Here is a 19,302-nt window from a genome sequence, read left to right on the forward strand (position 1 = left end):
GACTTAGGACTCCATTTTTTGTCGCAAACGATGGAACACCAACTCATCCTTAGAGTATTATCTGAAAAGTACAAATGCTCCACCTGCCAGCTTTGAAAACCCTAATCTCACTTATGTAGACATTACATAAAATGAAAATTCATTTACAATCTTTAACGGGCTTTATAGAAAATAAAAATAAAGCGAGTAGTTTAAATTCCGACGCCCGCGCTGTGCACACACTTGGGAAGCCTGGCATGAGTGGGCATCCCCGGCAGCCGCGGACCACACACTCCAGCCCAAGGGACACGGTCAACCAGCCGGACTTCCTTCCTTCCTTCCGTCCCGGCCTTCCACTGTGCGGAGGGCGATTCCACAAGGCGCGAACGCCTTCCCTTCGCGCTGGGATGCATGCCTCGACTCCTCAGGAATCTCCCTAAAGGCTGCTGAAGGCGAGGAGCTGGACACAAGAGGCGATCCCCCGCGCGGCGTCCCCGGGGCGCCAGGCCCAGCGGCCGGCCCCAGGGAGGTCGGACCCGGGACTGCGCTCACAGCTCCGCGGGGGCGCCAGGAAACTCAGTGCTCCGCCCCAGCACGAGCCGGAGTCGAGTAAGGTGAGAGAAAGGCGCGTTTTCTTTCCGTATTCCCGTGGCAAAAACGAGGGTGAGAAAAAAGGGGCCCGTGCAACGGGAACCGCACGCAGGGAACAAAGGGGCCGTGCAGGAAGAGAAGGCAGGCAGAGCAGCACAGACTCCAGGGGCTCACCGCCCTCCACCGGCGGTCGCAGCCCGACAGCGCTCCACGCCCCGTCCGTACGCCACTGGCTTGGCCCCAGAGCCTTTCGCGAATACGGGTTTGCGCACTGCGGCGGGGCTGCGCCGCAACCAAACTTGCCCTGTGGCCCCGCCCCAATGCCGGGCGCGGATTGGTGGTGGGCGGAAACCAGGCTGCCGATTGGGTAGCAAAGGAGCCATTCGGGGCGGCTCTGGTGGGTTCGGCTGCCCTAGAGTGATAAGTTCGGCTTCAGACACGCCTCAGCGCCAGCAGCGAGTTGGAGATCTATGGAGGTGGCCGCGGGTACCGGGTGGTGGCTGCAGCAGCGACTCCTCTGAGCTGAGAGTTTCCAGTCCGCGAAACTTCCTCCCCCTCCCTCCCCCTTTTTTGTTTTCCGTTCCCCTTCCCCCTCCCTTCCCCGTCCCCGACGACCGGATCCTGAGGAGGCAGCTGCGGCGGCAGCTGCTGAGTTCTCGGTGAAGGTGAGTGGAGTCGGCGCCGCCGGCACCGATGAGCGCTCTAAAATGGCCGCCGTCCCTGGCCGTGTCTTCTTGAGTGGTACAAAATGGCGGCCGCAGGCGGAGCCGGGCGGGGCGTCTCTGTTTGAGCGTTTCTTCTGCATTTCGGACGCCTGGAAATTCCTGGTATCTGCTGTCTTCCCGGTGCTGACAGACTAGAAGGGAAAGTGCATCCTGTTGTGGCTACCGCCGGGTCGTGCCGGGGCGACGGAGTCCAGCGCGGTGTCGGCCGGCGGGCGAGCCTGACGGGGGCGCGCGCTGGAGCGACGAGGACGCGGGCAGGACCCGGCCGTTGGCGCGGGACCGGCGAGGCACTGGCTCCCCGGGGTCCGGCCGCCAGTGGGGAGGAGGTGTGCGGGCCTGCCGCGGGGCTGTGGAGTGGGGGCCGGACGGGCGCGGCCCTTTGTCGCCGAGCGGCGGTGGGGCGGCCGTCCCCGGGGACCTGTGGGCGGCGGTGGTGCGAGGCGCCTTCCTGCCCGAGAACAAAGGGCCGGTCTGCGCTGGCAAGGCGGCCGGCGCCTCCCGGCCTGGGGGCCGCAGCCGCGCTCTCGGACTCGGGGCGGCGGGAGGAACTGCCGCTCCTTTGTTCGCGGCTTGCCACCGGCGTAGGTTCCTGCTGCCATGTTGCGGCCAGCGGCCCCGCGCCCGCGGCGGGAGGGGACGGAGCGTGGCGGCGCTGCCACATGTGCGGCGGCGTGGGTCCTTCGGGCCAGGTTTCAGGGCCCTGGAGTGTCGCCTGGGTCCGAGCGGTTTGAGACGTTGTTTCCGTGAAGGCTGTTCTTCGCGGTCTTGAACGCCGGGGAATTTCCAGGTGGCTAAGCAAAATAGAATCTACTGTCCATTTGTGTCTCTGAGTACATTCCATTTTAGTCCTATGAGCCCCGCAATGCAGTGAAAGTTGAATCAACTGCAGTGCCCCCACCTTAAGTATTTTAATAGTTGCGTGAAGGTTTATAGATCCCTGTTAGTGAAGTCTAATATTGGTACTCTTTCTCGTTCTAGGTTTTTCATTTCTCCCATCCCCTCCCCTCCCCACCCCTTCCATTAATATTATTCTTTTGAGGGTTCTTCGTTGTCAAGCCGCCAAAGTGGAGAGTGCGATTGCAGAAGGGGGTGCTTCTCGTTTCAGGTATGAGTAGATTTATTTTGGCATTGTTGTGAAAAGTCGAATCAAAACCGCAAATAATTCTGACTTGATGTACTGTATTTTTAATAGACCTCAAATTTTATGACAGCTTTCTAGTAGTTACTACTAGTAAATGTGATTATTTGGGGTTCTTTTGGGGCCATGTTTAGTCTGCATGTGTGGTATAATTTTTGCAATCCAAAATAATCGTTTCTTTTTAGTTAAATACTTGGTGCTGTATAGTAAAGGGGTTTTTTTTAATCCTCCACTTTGTATTTAGTGCTTCTTCGGGCGGAGGAGGAAGTAGGGGTGCACCTCAGCACTATCCCAAGACTGCTGGCAACAGGTATGATAAACGGGTAAAAACAGCCTAAAACAGTGTATGGTAATAGAGATCAAGAATCTTAATCTTTTTGGGAGTGTTGGTTTCTGCTAACTAATGCTAAATACAGAACGTTCCCTTTAGCTTATTCCATTTCTAGATCATCTAATGTGAGTTGAGGCTTTCAAAGTGACTTTTTCCTGCTCCTATTCTTGAGTTGTGTTTACTGAGGGTTGCTCTGAAATCCCTTACAATCTCTTCTAATGGGTATTAGTAAAGTGTGTGGAATGTGGCCTTAAAAGTCATCTTAACTGCTGACTTCTGTAGCACTGGCACCACCTGAAAGTGTGTACTAAAATATGCATTCTTCAGGCACTGCCCCACTCCTGCTAAAGCAAAAACAGAATGGCCTATATATTATAAAGTCCTTTAAGTGATATTTATATGTACTAAAGGTTAGAAACCAGTGATTTCCAGTGTTGCTTTGTTGTGGGGGAAGTTGAGAAGAGCCTACATTTTTACTGTATATAGCAGAATTTCTGAGCATTGTGGCATCTGATATGTGGCTGGATTTTGGGAGTGGGTACCAGGAATCAAACTCAGGGTCTCATGCTTGCCATATAGGCACTGGGCTGCTGAGCTACATCCCAGATCATGGATTTTTTTTTTTAAAGCTTTCTTGTCTTACTTGATTTTTATTAATCAGCGAGTTCCTGGGGAAAACCCCAGGGCAAAACGCTCAGAAATGGATTCCTGCACGAAGCACTAGACGAGATGACAACTCCGCAGCAAACAACTCCGCAAATGAAAAAGAACGACATGATGCAATCTTCAGGAAAGTAAGAGGGTAAGTTTCTAAGTCTGTTTTCATGAAAGGGAAGATGTGTGAATTAGCTGTATTTCTGTGGGTGATGGTGTGCTATTCACAAAGCAAGCTTAGTATCCAGAGAGTTGATTTTGATAAAGGTAGTGATGACAGTTGACTTTTTTTTTTTTTTTAACTGAGCAGCGCATCAGTTGAAGCAGGGTTTACAGTTGCTTGTAGTTATTGAGTTATAACTCATAACTCTTGTGCTGGCATTTCTATTTTGGCCTGGTATGTAACTCTTAAATAGAGTACAATGGTCACTGCTTATGGGCCATCCCTGATAATGAGGCCCTTGCGCTTTGGGCTTAGAGAAAGGTTTCTTGTCAAACCTCATAACAGGTACTGTAATACTCTAAGATAGAAGTTCATTTTAACATCTCTGGTTATATAAGAATGCATGTCTTGGTATAAAAGGGAGCAAGTAGAAATACACAATTTGAGTTTTTTACTTCTACAGTTCTGTATCAGCTGATGTTTGAAACATGATTTCTTTCCCATAGCATATTAAATAAGCTTACTCCTGAGAAGTTTGACAAGCTATGCCTTGAGCTCCTCAATGTGGGTGTAGAGTCTAAACTCATCCTTAAAGGGGTCATACTGCTGGTAAGTTTTAAACCTTGGCTCAAAGGAGAAGGGAAACGTTTAACAAGCCTTAGGTGTTTTTACCACTAATTATTAAAGTCATGAGGTGTTTGCTAGATGGGTATATATTTATGTGAATACTAGTAGAGATAAAAGAACTGCTGACTTTTAAATTGGCATCAGTTTAAGTGTTAGACTGAGGAGGGCTTGCCTCAAGTTTGGAATATATAGTCTGTCTCAAAAATTTTAAATTTTAAGTTGTTACACTATGCATAGAGAATTATGCTGAGGCTATCAGCATTTGGTTTACCTTTTGTGAAAGATGCTGTTTTGGAGGGGCTGGGGATTTAGCTCAGCGGCATAAGCGCCTGCCTTGCAAGCAGGCAGTCATGAGTTCGATCCCTGGTACTGATAAAAACGAAAAAGACAAAAAAAAAAAAAAGATGCTGTTTTGGACTTAAAAGTTAATAATGCTTCCAGTATTGTTTTGGTTTGTCTTGCAGTACTGGGGATTAAGTCCATGGCCTTCAAGCTTGCTAGGCGTACCCTCTTAACGTAGGCTACATCCTCAGCCCTCCAGTGTCTAGTTGTTCTGTCCAAGGTATTTTCCAATAGGGAGGAGAGGAATGCAACTACATGAAAATCAGTATAATTGGATATTTTTGGTGCAATGTGTACAGGCTTAACATTTACATTTAAGTTGAAATTTTCCCAGAGTGTCTGCTAAATAGTTGGTCTGTATTATCTAATTTAATTTACACAGGAAACATTCTCTTTCCCTTACTGTAAATGAGGCAGAGAAGTAATTTGTGATGAAGTCTTAATTTGTTGGACCGTGCGTTTCCACTATAGCACATCTGCAATCCCAGCTACTAACTTAGAGTCATATTTTTAAGGGCTTGGTGATAAGAGTTTTTACAAAGGCAAGGCCCTGAGTTCAGTCCCTTGTACCACAACAAAGGTTCCAGTTTAGATTTTAAAAATGATATTTTTCTCTTGGGTTGGGGATTATTTGGCTCAGTGGCACAAGTGCCTGCCTGGCAAGCACAAGGTTGTGAGTTTAGTCCCCAGTACCAAAAATATAAATAAAATAACATTTTCTCTCTAGATTGTGGACAAAGCCCTAGAAGAGCCAAAGTATAGCTCGCTTTATGCTCAGCTATGTCTGCGATTGGCAGAAGATGCACCAAACTTTGATGGCCCAGCAGCAGAGGGTCAACCAGGACAGAAGCAAAGCACAGTGAGTAGTAGTTTATGTTTGCTTATTATAAAGTTGGTTTGAAAGACTACATTAGTGAAGCCTACAAATGGGTTTTGTTTCCAAACAGACATTCAGACGCCTCCTAATTTCCAAATTACAAGATGAATTTGAAAACCGAACCAGAAATGTTGATGGTAAGAATTTTTTTATATTAAATAGAAATATACATGAAATGCTGACTGCCAAGTAATGACTTTGTTGTTTTTTTTCTCCTTTCAGTCTATGATAAGCGTGAAAATCCCCTTCTCCCTGAGGAGGAGGAACAGAGAGCCATTGCTAAGATCAAGATGTTGGGGAACATCAAATTCATTGGAGAACTTGGCAAGCTTGATCTTATTCATGAATCTATCCTTCATAAGTGCATCAAAACAGTAAGTATGATGGACAGGTTAGGTTTCCATTAAGATAATGGGAACAGTATTGAGAATCAGTCAACTCTAATTGCTTTATGCTAGCTGAGAAAGTGTGTGGATATTAAGCCTGTAGATGGCCACCAAAAGGTAACTAATATGGAAGTATACACTGGGTTTTACAAAAGTACAAGTTAAAAAAAAAAAAGTAGAAGTAAAGTCATAGTATGCTTGCTTTTTTTTTTTTTTTTTTTTTTTTTAAATCAGTACCAGGGAGTGAACTCATGACCACACGCTTGCAAGGCAGGTGCTTATGCCACTGAGCTAAATCCCCATTGTATGCTTTTAAATTGCATAATTTGTGGAAGGAATTCAACACAGACCCATAGATAGCACTGTACTAGCTGCTATAGGAATTGGGAGTAATACAGACCTAAGGGGGAAGAAGCACTGTGTAAACTGGAATAACTGAAATTTCATCAACATGTGGCATTTTATTTGGTAGCTTTTGGAAAAGAAGAAGAGAGTCCAACTCAAAGATATGGGAGAGGATTTGGAGTGCCTCTGTCAGATAATGAGGACAGTGGGACCTAGGTTAGACCATGAACGAGCCAAGGTAGGACAAATATTCTATTCAAATCTAGCACCTTTTTGTGACATAGGGAATCACTTTATTTAGTCACTTACTTTGGTTATAATGTACAGGTATCAAAAGTCTTAAAGTAGTACACATTGCTTTAAATCTTCCAATTATGTATTTTTATTTTATCAGTCCTTAATGGATCAGTACTTTGCCCGAATGTGCTCCTTGATGTTAAGTAAGGAATTGCCAGCAAGGATTCGTTTCCTGCTGCAGGTAAAACTGGTTTCTTTAAAGATGTAGGTGGACATAGTTTTTCTGTGTAGGAATATTAAAATTTTATACTGTCTTTGTTTTAAAGGATACCGTAGAGTTGCGAGAGCACCATTGGGTTCCTCGCAAGGCTTTTCTTGACAATGGACCAAAGACGATCAATCAAATCCGTCAAGATGCAGTAAAAGTAAGCTAGTTTCCCATGTTTCTGTGGTAGCACAGGTAGTTCCCCATCTTACCTCTTAAAGCTGTTTCATCTTGGTGGAATTTAATGTTTAGTGTCTTATATGCCATTTTGGGAAGAAGATATTTATAGAAATAAGTAGCAATCTAATGAATAAGAATTTTCCTATTTTCCCCAGAGTATAAACTTTAGTTTTAAGTAAAATAGTGTCCAGAGATGAGAATTTTTGCTTTATTTCCAAAGGATCTAGGAGTGTTTATTCCTGCTCCTATGGCTCAAGGGATGAGAAGTGACTTCTTTCTGGAGGGGCCGTTCATGCCACCCAGGATGAAAATGGATAGGGACCCACTTGGAGGACTTGCTGATATGTTTGGACAAATGCCAGGTAATTTTAAACAAAAGGCTTGATTAGACTAAAAATGTCAGCATTTCAGAGTTTTAAGAGTTGTCCATGTGTGTATTTTAAGGTAGCGGAATTGGTACTGGTCCAGGAGTTATCCAGGATAGATTTTCACCCACCATGGGACGTCATCGTTCAAATCAGCTCTTTAATGGCCATGGGGGACACATCATGCCTCCCACACAATCACAGTTTGGAGAGATGGGAGGCAAGTTTATGAAAAGCCAGGTAAGAAGACAATTAATAGTGATTAGGAAAACAAGTGTTAAATCCTAGAATGCTTTTTCTTGAAGTATAGCTATTAGATGTTTTTTCTAAAATCAAATTTACATTCATGACCATTACTTAAAATTCAGTAAGTGCTTGTCCTCAAATGAATAAGGCACTAGTAAAATCGTATTGCTTTATTTGATAGCGAGGTTAGATTTATATTCTTCCCTGTTTAGTCTCCTACTTTTTCTGGGCAGATTCAGTTAAGCTTTCTTTATAGCTTAGCTCATCCCTTTGGTACTTGATTACCATAATTTGTGGACGCCCTTTTTATCTAGACTTTCTTTCTCCCTTTCTGAAATAGGGGCTAAGCCAGCTCTACCATAACCAGAGTCAGGGACTCTTATCCCAGCTGCAAGGACAGTCGAAGGATATGCCACCTCGGTTTTCTAAGAAAGGACAGCTTAATGCAGATGAGGTACATTTGCCTATGTTATTTATATATGGTAGTTTGTCAATTCAGAAATCTACTGCCCGATGATTATAAAAAGACGCGTTATTAAGAGGACTTATGCTGGAGTTCTTTTTCTTTTCTCTCTTTTTTTCTGTACTACTTTTTCTTTCTTTGGATGTCCAGCGTCCTATGAGCGAAGATTATGAGATATGAGGGCAAGTATAAAAATCTGTTAAGAGTAAGAAAAATGGTTGTCAAGATAACTGTGTTTCTGAAAGTAGTGTGATTCAGCTAAGACTAAAGCAAGACTTTTTTTCCGCCACTGTTTTGATTATGCCAATTCTAGGAGAATTCTGGTACAAATATGTCAATCAGATTTTTTAGTTGTCAGAAATTAAACCTGTTAACATGAAATGATCCTTTTTGTTGTGTGGTATTGAGGATTGACTCTGGATCTGTTTACTATAACTATTCCGAGCCATTTTTTCTCTCTCTCTTTTTTTTTTTTTTTTTTTTTTTTTGAGACAGGATCTTACTAAGTTGCCCAGGGTTACATCCAACTTAGATCCTCCTGCCTTGGCCTCCGAGTGCTGGGTTTACAGAAGGCCTACACCACAGCACTTAGCTTAGAATAACCTGTTTAGGTTTTAGAGGAATTTCTGTTTCTGCCTTAGGTTCTGTAATGTATATAGAATTAATTATAGGGTGTTAAAGTATTACATTTAATGTGACTATGTGTTGTTAACTTATGTGTCTATTATGACCTGTTTTCAATTTCAGATTAGCTTGAGGCCTGCTCAGTCGTTCCTAATGAATAAAAATCAAGTGCCAAAGCTTCAGCCCCAGATAACTATGATTCCTCCTAGTGCACAACCACCACGCACTCAAACACCACCTCTGGGACAGGTATGGGTCTGTGGGGAGGTACCATTTGTCATTACACTTTGACTTGTTTTCACGTGATGCTTTCTCCCTTCCAACATCATAAACTGCTTTTTTGTAATTAAACATTCATGTCACACTGCTTATCTTACAGACACCTCAGCTTGGTCTCAAAACTAATCCACCACTTATCCAGGAAAAGCCTGCCAAGACCAGCAAAAAGCCACCACCATCCAAGGAAGAACTACTTAAACTAACTGTGAGTGTCAAACAATCCATAATTGCTATTTGGAGTATATTAGGGATGGGGAAAGCACTAAAGTAATTGGATTTATACTTTTTTTTAGGAAACTGTTGTAACTGAGTATCTAAATAGTGGAAATGCAAATGAGGCTGTCAATGGTGTAAGAGAAATGAGAGCTCCTAAACACTTTCTTCCTGAGATGTTAAGCAAAGTAATCATCTTGTCACTAGACAGAAGTGATGAAGATAAAGAAAAAGCAAGTTCTTTGATCAGTTTACTCAAACAGGAAGGAATTGCCACAAGTGACAACTTCATGCAGGTAAAACATTTTTGTGTTTGTGTAGTAAAAGATTTCTCAAGTTTGAATATGAACAGCCTGACTCTGTTGTTTATTCCTTCTAAGGCTTTCCTGAATGTATTGGACCAGTGCCCCAAACTGGAGGTTGATATCCCCTTGGTGAAATCATACTTAGCACAGTTTGCAGCTCGTGCCATCATTTCAGAGCTGGTGAGCATTTCAGAACTAGCTCAACCACTGGAGAGTGGCACCCATTTTCCTCTCTTCTTACTGTGTCTTCAGCAGTTAGCTAAATTACAAGATCGAGAATGGCTAACAGAACTTTTTCAACAAAGCAAGGTCAATATGCAGAAAATGCTCCCAGGTAAGAGAATGGTTTAATATTCAATGTACATACTCTCTGACTACCCTGAGTGGATTTATGTGGGTCATGCAACTTGACTGTCGTGTCCAAATAATGATAAAAGCAATGCTATACATACATCTCTCAGTGCCTTTCTATAAAGAATTACAGTTTACTTTTATTTGATCGGACATTTAGTTGATTTTCAGAGGTTCTTTGTTGTTACTTAACCTTACACATTGGGAAATAATTTTTGGAAAGTTGCTTTTTAGGTGGGTCAGCTAGATAAAATGAATTACTTGCTCATTCTAGAAATGGCTTTGTCTCTTCAGAAATTGATCAGAATAAGGACCGTATGTTGGAGATTTTGGAAGGAAAGGGACTGAGTTTCTTATTCCCACTCCTCAAATTGGAGAAGGAACTGTTGAAGCAGATAAAGTTGGATCCATCCCCTCAAACCATATATAAATGGATAAAAGATAACATCTCTCCCAAGCTTCATGTAGATAAAGGATTTGTGAACATCTTAATGACTAGGTAAGATGATAAAGTTATATTTTTAATATCTAGGGGAAAAGCAGGTCTAAAAAGTGGTAGTGAGTTGTTTCTTCAAGCCAAAAAATTCTCTTTGGTCATCTGACAAGACCTTTTTTTCCTTCCCAGCTTCTTACAGTATATTTCTAGTGAAGTGAGCCCACCCAGTGATGAGACAGATTCTTCTTCTGCTCCTTCCAAAGAACAGCTAGAGCAGGAAAAACAGCTGCTGCTGTCTTTCAAGCCAGTGATGCAGAAATTCCTTCACGATCATGTTGATCTACAGGTCAGTGCCCTGTACGCTCTGCAGGTGCACTGTTACAACAGCAACTTCCCAAAAGGTGAGGTGGTCCATCCCAGGGATGGGCATGGGGCCTACTGAGAGAGCAACTGAATAATGGGATTGTTTGGGGTTTTAGGCATGTTACTCCGCTTTTTTGTTCACTTCTATGACATGGAAATTATTGAAGAGGAAGCTTTCTTGGCTTGGAAAGAAGATATAACCCAAGAATTTCCAGGAAAAGGCAAGGCTTTATTCCAGGTAAATGTTAAAGAAATTTGGCTTGCTTTTCTTTGGTTTTTAATATTTCAAGTGAATGTCGTTTTTTGTAAACAAGTGAAAGATGGTTTCTTCACCCGTGTGGATTTTACTACTCACCAAGGGGATGTCAACTTCCAGTTTGGGGCACTGGTCCAATACATTCAGGAAAGCCTTAGAAGGAATAAACAACAGATTCAGCTTGCTGGAGTCGTGTTTCCATGGGGCAGAGTGGTGTAAAACTGACTTAAAATCATACTTAAAAGTTTTAGTCTGAAAATGTTACTAGATAACTCATCAAATTGGGTAATCATATCAGGAGGTTATGGAAATTTGAAAATGAGGGTCTTTTTTTTTTAATTCATTTAAGGAGAGAAACTGTGGGTTTTTGCTGCTGGTTTTGTCTTACTGAATGGAATCAGCCCCTGCAAGGAAGAATTCACGTATAAGGTCACTTACTGAGTAATTTAAAAGCAGATTCTCATTCTGATTCCAAAGGTTCTGATATGATAGATCTTATGGTATATAAGATACTGTTGTTAGTAGTTTTTATGACCAGGCTTTGGTTTATAAACACTGGTTTAATACATACATCTATGTATAGGTATATAAAAAATAGATAAGATAGTTACACTAATTTTGAGTTTGCCGACGAGAGATACTTGGTATTGTTCGGACAGTTGAATGCAGATGTCTTGTGCTCTGGGTAAATGATATGGGGATGTTGACAATGTGCAGTGTATACTGTTGTTGCCCCTGATTGATGTGCTTTGAAATTTTGTACTTTTTTTTAATCTTCCAATAAAGTGGATTTTTGTTTTGAAAAAAAACTTTCAAAAAAATAAACATTTTTATGACCTCTTACCTTTACTCCTAAAGGTTATACCTAGCCCAGTGAGGGCCATCCTTGCAGCACTGAGTCTTGGCCCTGTTTGGGGAAAGATCTAATGGAATAAATACTTCTGGGGTATAACTGGATGTCTGCTTTTGAGGATCATCCTCACCCCAAAGTCTGGCTGATAGATTTAGAGGAGTCATAGTTCTAGGCTAAGTCTGAATGATCCTGAAATGGAACTGGGAAAGTAATTGAAATGGCCTTGAATTTATTAAACTCTAATTTATAAATACTAATACTAACTTATAAATACTGCATTTACCACTGTTTACTAAAATATATGTGGTGCAAAGTAAAACATGGGAGTTTATCTGTTATATATACTGCTTAACTTACAAATCCAATTCACAGGTAAATCAGTGGCTGACTTGGCTAGAAACTGCTGAAGAAGAAGAATCTGAGGAAGAAGCTGACTAAAGAACCAGCCAAAGCCTTAAATTGTGCAAAACATACTGTTGCTATGATGTAACTGCATTTGACCTAACCACTGCGAAAATTCATTCCGCTGTAATGTTTTCACAATATTTAAAGCAGAAGCACGTCAGTTTAGGATTTCCTTCTGCATAAGGTTTTTTTGTAGTGTAACGTCTTAATCATAGTCTACCATCAAATATTTTAGGAGTATCTTTAATGTTTAGATAGTATATTAGCAGCATGCAATAATTACATCATAAGTTCTCAAGCAGAGGCAGTCTATTGCAAGGACCTTTTTCGCTGCCAGTTATCATAGGCTGTTTTAAGTTAGAAAACTGAATAGCAACACTGAATACTGTAGAAATGCACTTTGCTCAGTAATACTTGAGTTGTTGCAATATTTGATTATCCATTTGGTTGTTACAGAAAAATTCTTAACTGTAATTGATGGTTGTTGCCGTAATAGTATATTGCCTGTATTTCTACCTCTAGTAATGGGCTTTATGTGCTAGATTTTAATATCCTTGAGCCTGGGCAAGTGCACAAGTCTTTTTAAAAGAAACATGGTTTACTTGCACAAAACTGATCAGTTTTGAGAGATCGTTAATGCCCTTGAAGTGGTTTTTGTGGGTGTGAAACAAATGGTGAGAATTTGAATTGGTCCCTCTTATTATAGTATTGAAATTAAGTCTACTTAATTTATCAAGTCATGTTCATGCCCTGATTTTATATACTTGTATCTATCAATAAACATTGTGATACTTGATGCAGTTGTATTTGTTTAAGTGTCAAGGTTTATAGAGAACTGTTAAGCTTTTGAGGAGCAAGACACCCGTTTCAGTTGACAGTTTTTTATTAGTATATGTGTGTAATACAAGGTGATTCTTTGTGAAGTTAGTACAGGTCTATGACATCTTAATTTTTTCTTCCTGTGCTCTTAGGTTTCCTGTTTCATGATGAGGCAAAGGTTCAGAGTTACTAATTTCTCCTTATGTCAGTTTATTAGAACTAATCAGAACAGTAACATACTGTTACACTGAAATAGACTTGTGTCTGAGCATAGTGTGCTACAGATGTCACTCCCAGTAGCTGTCCTTGCCTTTCCCAGAGATCCCATTCTTTGTAAGAAACCTGTGTCCTTGGGAAGTTCTTGGACTTGGTCCAATTGGAAGTTTATGTGGAGGTTAAAAAGTTTAGTTTTAGAAACTGCTGAAATCTCTAGCCATACCTGTACCATGGCTTGGTACCTAAAAGCCCAGTCTTGGTTTTAGAGAGCCCCCCCTCCCCCAATGATAAGTCACTGAACCAGGTACCTTGTGTGTTCTGAGCAGTCAACAGTTTATAACTTTTGGTGGATATTTCAGGTACAGCAAAATTAAAGCTAAGCACAAGCTTGAGTTTCAAAAGACTTAACTTTGAAGGTTATATAACTAAAAGCTGTTAAGTTGCAGTGTTTTCTCCTCTGTCCAACTCCCCAAGGGGTAGAAAAGTGATCTGACCTGCAGTGGTCACATGTTTAGGGCTGCATGAGCCACCAGAGTATGTTCACAGCCAAGCTCTGGTTCAGCTGGGGAACTGAGCAGAAGGGATTGAAAGAGCTGAAGTTGGTGTGTGCTGCTCTGTGGTTAAACTGGTGCTTTATCTTCCCACCCCTGATGTTTCATGAGTGTCTGAGATACTTCATGTGCCCCTGGAGAGAATGCTGTTTTTAGGGTGTGTTCTATCCATACCTTGCATGAATGACTTCCCCAGCATTGTCTGCATGTACAGAAATTGCAAATGGCCATGTACGTCTTTATTGTACTGAATTTCTGCTTTTGACCAGTTGCTCATTACATTTCCTTCAACTCATCCAGCTTCAAACCTCAGTAAAGCTGTACCCCCACCCACCGCAAAGCCTTCTCAAGGTAGAGGAACTCAGTTGATTTTTCTGCCTCATTGCCACTCAGTTTGATGAAAACTGCCCGACCACCAAGATCACTTATCTGTTGACAACATCCAGAACAATAGGAATCTTAAAAGTCCCGAATTTGGCCCTCCTATTATAATACTTGTGTCCACTGTTGGCCCCGCAGTGTCGCACCTCTCTGCCCCGTGGTGTCCCACCTCATCCTCAGCACAAAGGCTCTCAGTCTTGTAAGTTTCACTCTGCCGATGCTGAGACTAATTTATTTGTACCACATCAATTTGGGGTTATAAAGAAAATTGGACAATTAAGGAAGTTTGTTGGAATTTCACTTAAGCCTTCAAGGATAGGCACCTGAAGCACAGAACTAATGTGGCTGGGCTGGGGCCCTGGTACCTCCCCTGCCAGTATCTATGATGCCAGCCAGCGAGGAATCCCCAGTGGAAGCGCCCACAGGTAACAATTAGCTGAGCTGGGTTTTATACTTTATACCTCCGGGCCTGCACTTGAGCAGAGGATCAGGCCTTCGGGGCCTCAGTTCTGCAAGTGTGGGAGGAAGGGAACTGAAGGGGCAGCTCCAACCAGAGACCTGCCCATCATGGGACCCCTGTCACTGAATTGCGATCTCAGCCCTATTTGCTTCCCACCTGTCTTAACAAGGTACTCAGTCACTGCTCTGATCCCAAATTGGGGATCTGTAATGAAATGCAGGGTGTTCAAGTTGGTCAATGTAAAATGTAAACAGTTTGGCGGGAGGATGGGTTCCTAAATATAAAATACGCAGGATTGAGAGTCTATTGAGGGTGACCTCAAAACTGCATTGACTTCATGTCACTTGGGATGAGCTTTCTAGCTGACCCTAAACTGAATGTCTACTTACCTGCCCAGTGCACTATGCAGCAGCTATAAACAGGCATATGAGAGAATGCTGGTTGATCTGACCAGTTCTTGGCAGGTGTGATGGTCACCAGTTAACCAATTCCCAGTGCTTCCAGTGCAGCACCAGGCTCCCTGCAGCGCAGTAATTTAGTGATGTGGGCATGTAAGTGTGAGCACCGCCTCAGGAGCAGCCTTCCATGGGGAGGACACTGGTCTTTCTGGGATGTGACAAGGTGCCAGGCTGGCTGGGAGAAGGAAGCATCCCAAAGAACTAGTGATGGGGGCTGTCCAGGCAAGGTGGCCCTTTCCGCCTGGTAGCTCAGCTTTGTCTTTCTCCCGCCTCCATAGAGACCCATCACCGCTCCTCTAGGCAGGAACACATTCCATCGCCTCTTGTGAGTGAGGGGCACTCAACCCCAACAGGGACTGTGCCGGCCCACAGTAACCATCAGGACTTGCAAAGCACTTTTCTGCTTGTCTCTAGATTGAGAGGCATCCTGACAAGGAAAAGCAAAAGCTCAGGCCCAGGAGATTCCTGAGCACAGCAGAGCATGGCAGAAATGACACAGACACACAAGATGCCCGCCCTGCCCCACCCCACCGCACACAGCTGGAGCGGTCTCAGCAGGCTGGGACCCAGCACTGCCACCCAGGAGGAGCGCTGTCTACAGCGCCCTCTGCTGGGCCCCGCAGGCCCACCCCAGCAGGTATCACACAAGGTTCTTGCCCTACACCCCAGAAGAAAGTGGGACAGACTAGTAGACACACAGAGACAGGCCAAGGGAGAATTCCACCCTCAAATAGGTCCCCTGTCAGTTGCAGGTGTCACCATGATGTGACTGATAAGCAGTATACACTTAAGGGCTGCTCAGGTCAGCTGGACATCTGAAGCAGAACCAGTGACAGGAGAGAAGGACACTAAGTAAAAATGTCCGGAGTAAACATGCTACTTGTAGAGAAATAAAACAAGGTAAAGGGAATAGAGTGGTATGGATGCTGCTTATTTATTTGGTGAGGAGTCACGGCCCTTCGGCACACTTTCCAAGTGCACGCTCACACAGCTGAAGTCCTGAGTGGTACCTGAACTGCTGCCTGTGGTTCAGGAGCTAGTGCTGCTAACCACTGCACTGCACTGCCCATACAGAGGAGGCAGGAAAAGAGGATGGGGAAGAAAGCACCCACCCGCAGGCAGCGAGCTCTTCCTGCCTGGATGTGAGCCAGAGAATACTCAGCCTCAATTCCCTCCGTGTGCTGAGTGGTACCCCTTGATCCCAAAAGATATGTGGAGTCCTTGCCAGCACCTAAATGACCCCACCTGGAAACTGCTGTGGATGTGATCAAGTAATGAATCATTAGGATGGAGGATGATGAGCCAATGAACGAGGGTTGTGGGCAACACCAGAAGCTAAGAAGGCACAAACTGTAATTTCCCCACAGCCATCCGAGGCCCCACCCACAACTTGCTTTAGATTTCTCGCCTCCAGAGTACTGAGAACATCAACTGCTGGTGTCTGAAGCCACTCCACTGGGGGTACTCTGACATCATCATCTCCGGTGAGGGCCACCGTGCCAACTGCTCTCACAGCTCAGTCGAGTACAAAGGGTGAAGGCAAGTCTTGAATTAACCAAGGAATAAATGAATGAATGAATAACAGGTCCAGTTAGTGCTAAGAACTCTCTAAGGGATTATTGCACTAGTAATCCACTTTAGTATTGAAAAACTGGAAAATAAAAATAATCCCCCAAATATACAATCACATAAGCAGTTTCTATAATTTGGGGTCGAACTGCCTTTCTTAGTATGAGAAGATATTCCAAATTTTGTAGGATTATATAATTTTGAGGCAGACATGGCAGTGCACAGCTATAATCCCAGCTCTCAGGAAGCTAAAGCAAGAGGATCATCACAAATTTGAGTCCATCTGGGTATACAGTGAGTTCCAGGCCAGCCTGTGCTACATAGTGAGACTGTTTCAAAAAACCAAAAAAGTAAACATGAAAGTAAAAATGTTTATATAATTTTGAGAACTCTCTTTAAGAAAAAGAACACAAAATTATAACTAAAAAGCTAGGTGCAGAGGTTGAACCCAAACAAGTGAGAGGCACTAATACATTAGCTTTCTTAACTTCACTGAAAATCTACCGTGTGTCTGGAAAAGGAATCCATGATCTACAAAGCAAAATGGTGGCGCATGCCTGTAATCCAGCAGGGATTATAGATGGGGAGGCTGAGATGGGAGGAGCATCTCAAATTTAAGGATTTTCACTGTATTTGTCTAGTAATATTTGTCTATTAATTCAAAGAATTGAGGACAAAGAAACCGCTAAGATATTTGCCATATATACATTAAAGGATTGACCGCCAGTAGCTCTTAAGAAAATCAGCTGGGTGTGGCGACATGCACTTTAATTCCAGCACTTGGGAGGCTGAGGCAGAAAGATCACAAATTCAATGCCAGCATGGGTAATTTAGTGAGACTGCCTCAAAACAGGACTGGATGTAGCTCAGAGTGAAGGCCTCGAGTTCAATCTCCAAATACCACAGGGGTAAAAAGAAAAGAAAGCCAGTGGTCACCAAAAAAGAAAAGGTGAGTTTTAGGACTGAGAGTGTAGCTCAGCCACTTACCTAGCATGGATAAGGCAGAGCTTAATCACCAAAACGCACACACATGCACACATACGCACACACGCACACATGCACACACACAGAAACAGAAAAATCCTAAGAGAGGCCATTTCAACCCTGACTACTTTATTCTCAGACAATCCTGTGATGAAGGCATAATTATCCCGATTTGAATATAAGAAACTGAAGCCAAGGAAGATGAAGCCATCATCCCATTATATGACAATTATTTTTGTTTGTTTGCTTTTTTTTTTTCTTTTAGACAGGATCCTATTATTAATTTAGGCTGGCCTTAAGTTTGAGATGCTCCTCCTGCCTCAGCCTCCCTAGTGCTAGGATTACAGGCATGCGCCACTATACCTGGTCACTTGTTGGTTTCTCTTGCAGTGATGGGAATCAAACCTGGGGCCTCAGACATGCGGGGCAAACACTGCCACTGAGTCACACCCCAACTCTACATTTTTTAATCCCTGAATTACTCTTCAGAAAAGAGCTAAGAGATGTTTTAGCTCTGACAATTACAATTCGCTCCAATGACAGGAGGCCCTTGGATTACTTTTGTTGAACAGTGTTGTTCTTTGTGAGAACATTCACCTGGAATTGCCCTGACCAATGCTAGTTTCTTGACATTTCTAGAGACCCTTACAAAGTTGTCCAAAAATAATTAGAGTTTTGTTACTCCTGGGTCTAAGACTGCACAACCTCAAGAGTTAGAAAAGCTATAAACCAGCTTTGAAGATTGTTCTTAAAGTGTAGTAGGACATGGAGGGATCGGCTATCCTACCCGGAAGCAGATGAGGCTGAGAACTGGAGCCCACATTTCCAGCCGAGTACACACGTTCCCAAGGTCTGGACGTCAATCGAGGTGATGATGGGAAGCTGACATTCTCTTTGAAAGTGATAGGATTATTTCCAAAAGATGAAAAGTATTTCCAAAAGATGAGAAGTATAAAACATAAAGAGGCCTTTATTCTGAGAACATGGAGAGAGATGACCAGCACCCCCCACCACTGGAGTCCGACGATCTCTCCATGGAACATGTGAAGTGAGGCACATAAGTAGCCTCGGTTTGGGGTGGAACCTAAAGGGGGCATTAGAGATGCACAGTTAGCCCATTGGTCCTAGGTTTGGCACCATAGGTAAATTTCCAGGGGCGGGAAGATGGCATCACAGGTAAATTCCTAGGGGCAGGGGAGATGGGGCTTCCTGCTTCTGGTTGAGGCTTTCCTGGCTACAGTGTCCTGTCTGGGCCAAAACCCTTTCATATCCCGTCTTATGATTATTATTATGAAAAGGGGTGAAGATTTCTCTCTTTAACCTCTTCCTGCTGGCAGAGGGCACTGTACTAGAGCCTAGGGGAGTTAACGGAATGAAGGTTGATGCCCAGGTAGACGCTGGTGCCAGGTGTTTTAGCCAGGACAACTTCACTGGTGAATGCACATATGTTAGACTGGAAAAACAAAGAGACAAGCTGTTATGAGGAGACACGGCACTGTCATATTTAAGGACCCAGGTGAGGTAGAGGGAAAGGTGCCTTTGATTTAGACATGTCATTATATCAGGACAACGTTGAGGTAGGAACATTTCCACGGTAAGGCAGAATTCTGAAAATTAAATGTGGGGTTAGGAGGAGTGAAGTTATGAGAGGTGCTTACTCCCCCATCTGAAAAGAGTAGGTGTGTAAGGCTTGTCTCTGGTATGCATGACATTGGAGTCTGTAGGCAATACTGTTAAAGAGTGCTGCTGTAAAAATGATCATTAATAGAACGTAAGAAATTAGGAACCAAAGTGGATAACAAAACATGACTTAGCCTGTTAACTGTGGCTGTGAGGCCTTCGTGAAACGGAGATGGGTAGGCGAC

General features: G+C 43.4%; 1 protein-coding gene and 1 non-coding gene across 2 annotated transcripts; both read left to right on the plus strand.

The window, feature by feature from the left end:
- The first annotated feature begins 236 nt into the window (after nt 1–236).
- Eif4g2 (eukaryotic translation initiation factor 4 gamma 2) lies at nt 237–12,795 on the plus strand. The gene is made up of 26 exons (XM_063249778.1): nt 237–337; nt 422–588; nt 683–1,056; nt 1,200–1,331; nt 1,426–1,621; nt 2,274–2,400; nt 2,678–2,743; nt 3,426–3,566; nt 4,088–4,190; nt 5,278–5,409; nt 5,498–5,564; nt 5,650–5,801; nt 6,286–6,396; nt 6,553–6,636; nt 6,722–6,820; nt 7,061–7,202; nt 7,285–7,445; nt 7,792–7,905; nt 8,662–8,787; nt 8,918–9,022; nt 9,111–9,326; nt 9,411–9,669; nt 9,981–10,185; nt 10,312–10,523; nt 10,602–10,723; nt 11,967–12,795. Exons 1-26 carry the CDS (start codon nt 237–239, stop codon nt 12,030–12,032), a joined length of 3,780 nt encoding a protein of 1,259 aa, XP_063105848.1. The 3' UTR covers nt 12,033–12,795.
- LOC111755623 (small nucleolar RNA SNORD97) lies at nt 7,958–8,100 on the plus strand. Its single transcript, XR_002790186.1, has one exon. It is a non-coding gene; the product is annotated as a small nucleolar RNA SNORD97 (small nucleolar RNA).
- Nucleotides 12,796–19,302: the final 6,507 nt, after the last annotated feature.

This window comes from Cavia porcellus, unplaced genomic scaffold (genome assembly GCF_034190915.1).
Source record: "Cavia porcellus strain 051 isolate PalLab524CR breed Dunkin Hartley unplaced genomic scaffold, mCavPor4.1 scaffold_6, whole genome shotgun sequence".
Classification (NCBI taxonomy): domain Eukaryota; kingdom Metazoa; phylum Chordata; class Mammalia; order Rodentia; family Caviidae; genus Cavia; species Cavia porcellus.

Excerpts from the sequence above, each read along its gene's own strand:
- Eif4g2 (XM_063249778.1), top strand. The coding sequence starts at position 237 with ATGAGTGGGCATCCCCGGCAGCCGCGGACCACACACTCCAGCCCAAGG. Across the intron at positions 1,332-1,425 it reads GTACAAAATGGCGGCCGCAG|ACTAGAAGGGAAAGTGCATC; the intron begins GCGGAGCCGGGC and ends CGGTGCTGACAG. Across the intron at positions 10,724-11,966 it reads AAGGCAAGGCTTTATTCCAG|GTAAATCAGTGGCTGACTTG; the intron begins GTAAATGTTAAA and ends TCCAATTCACAG.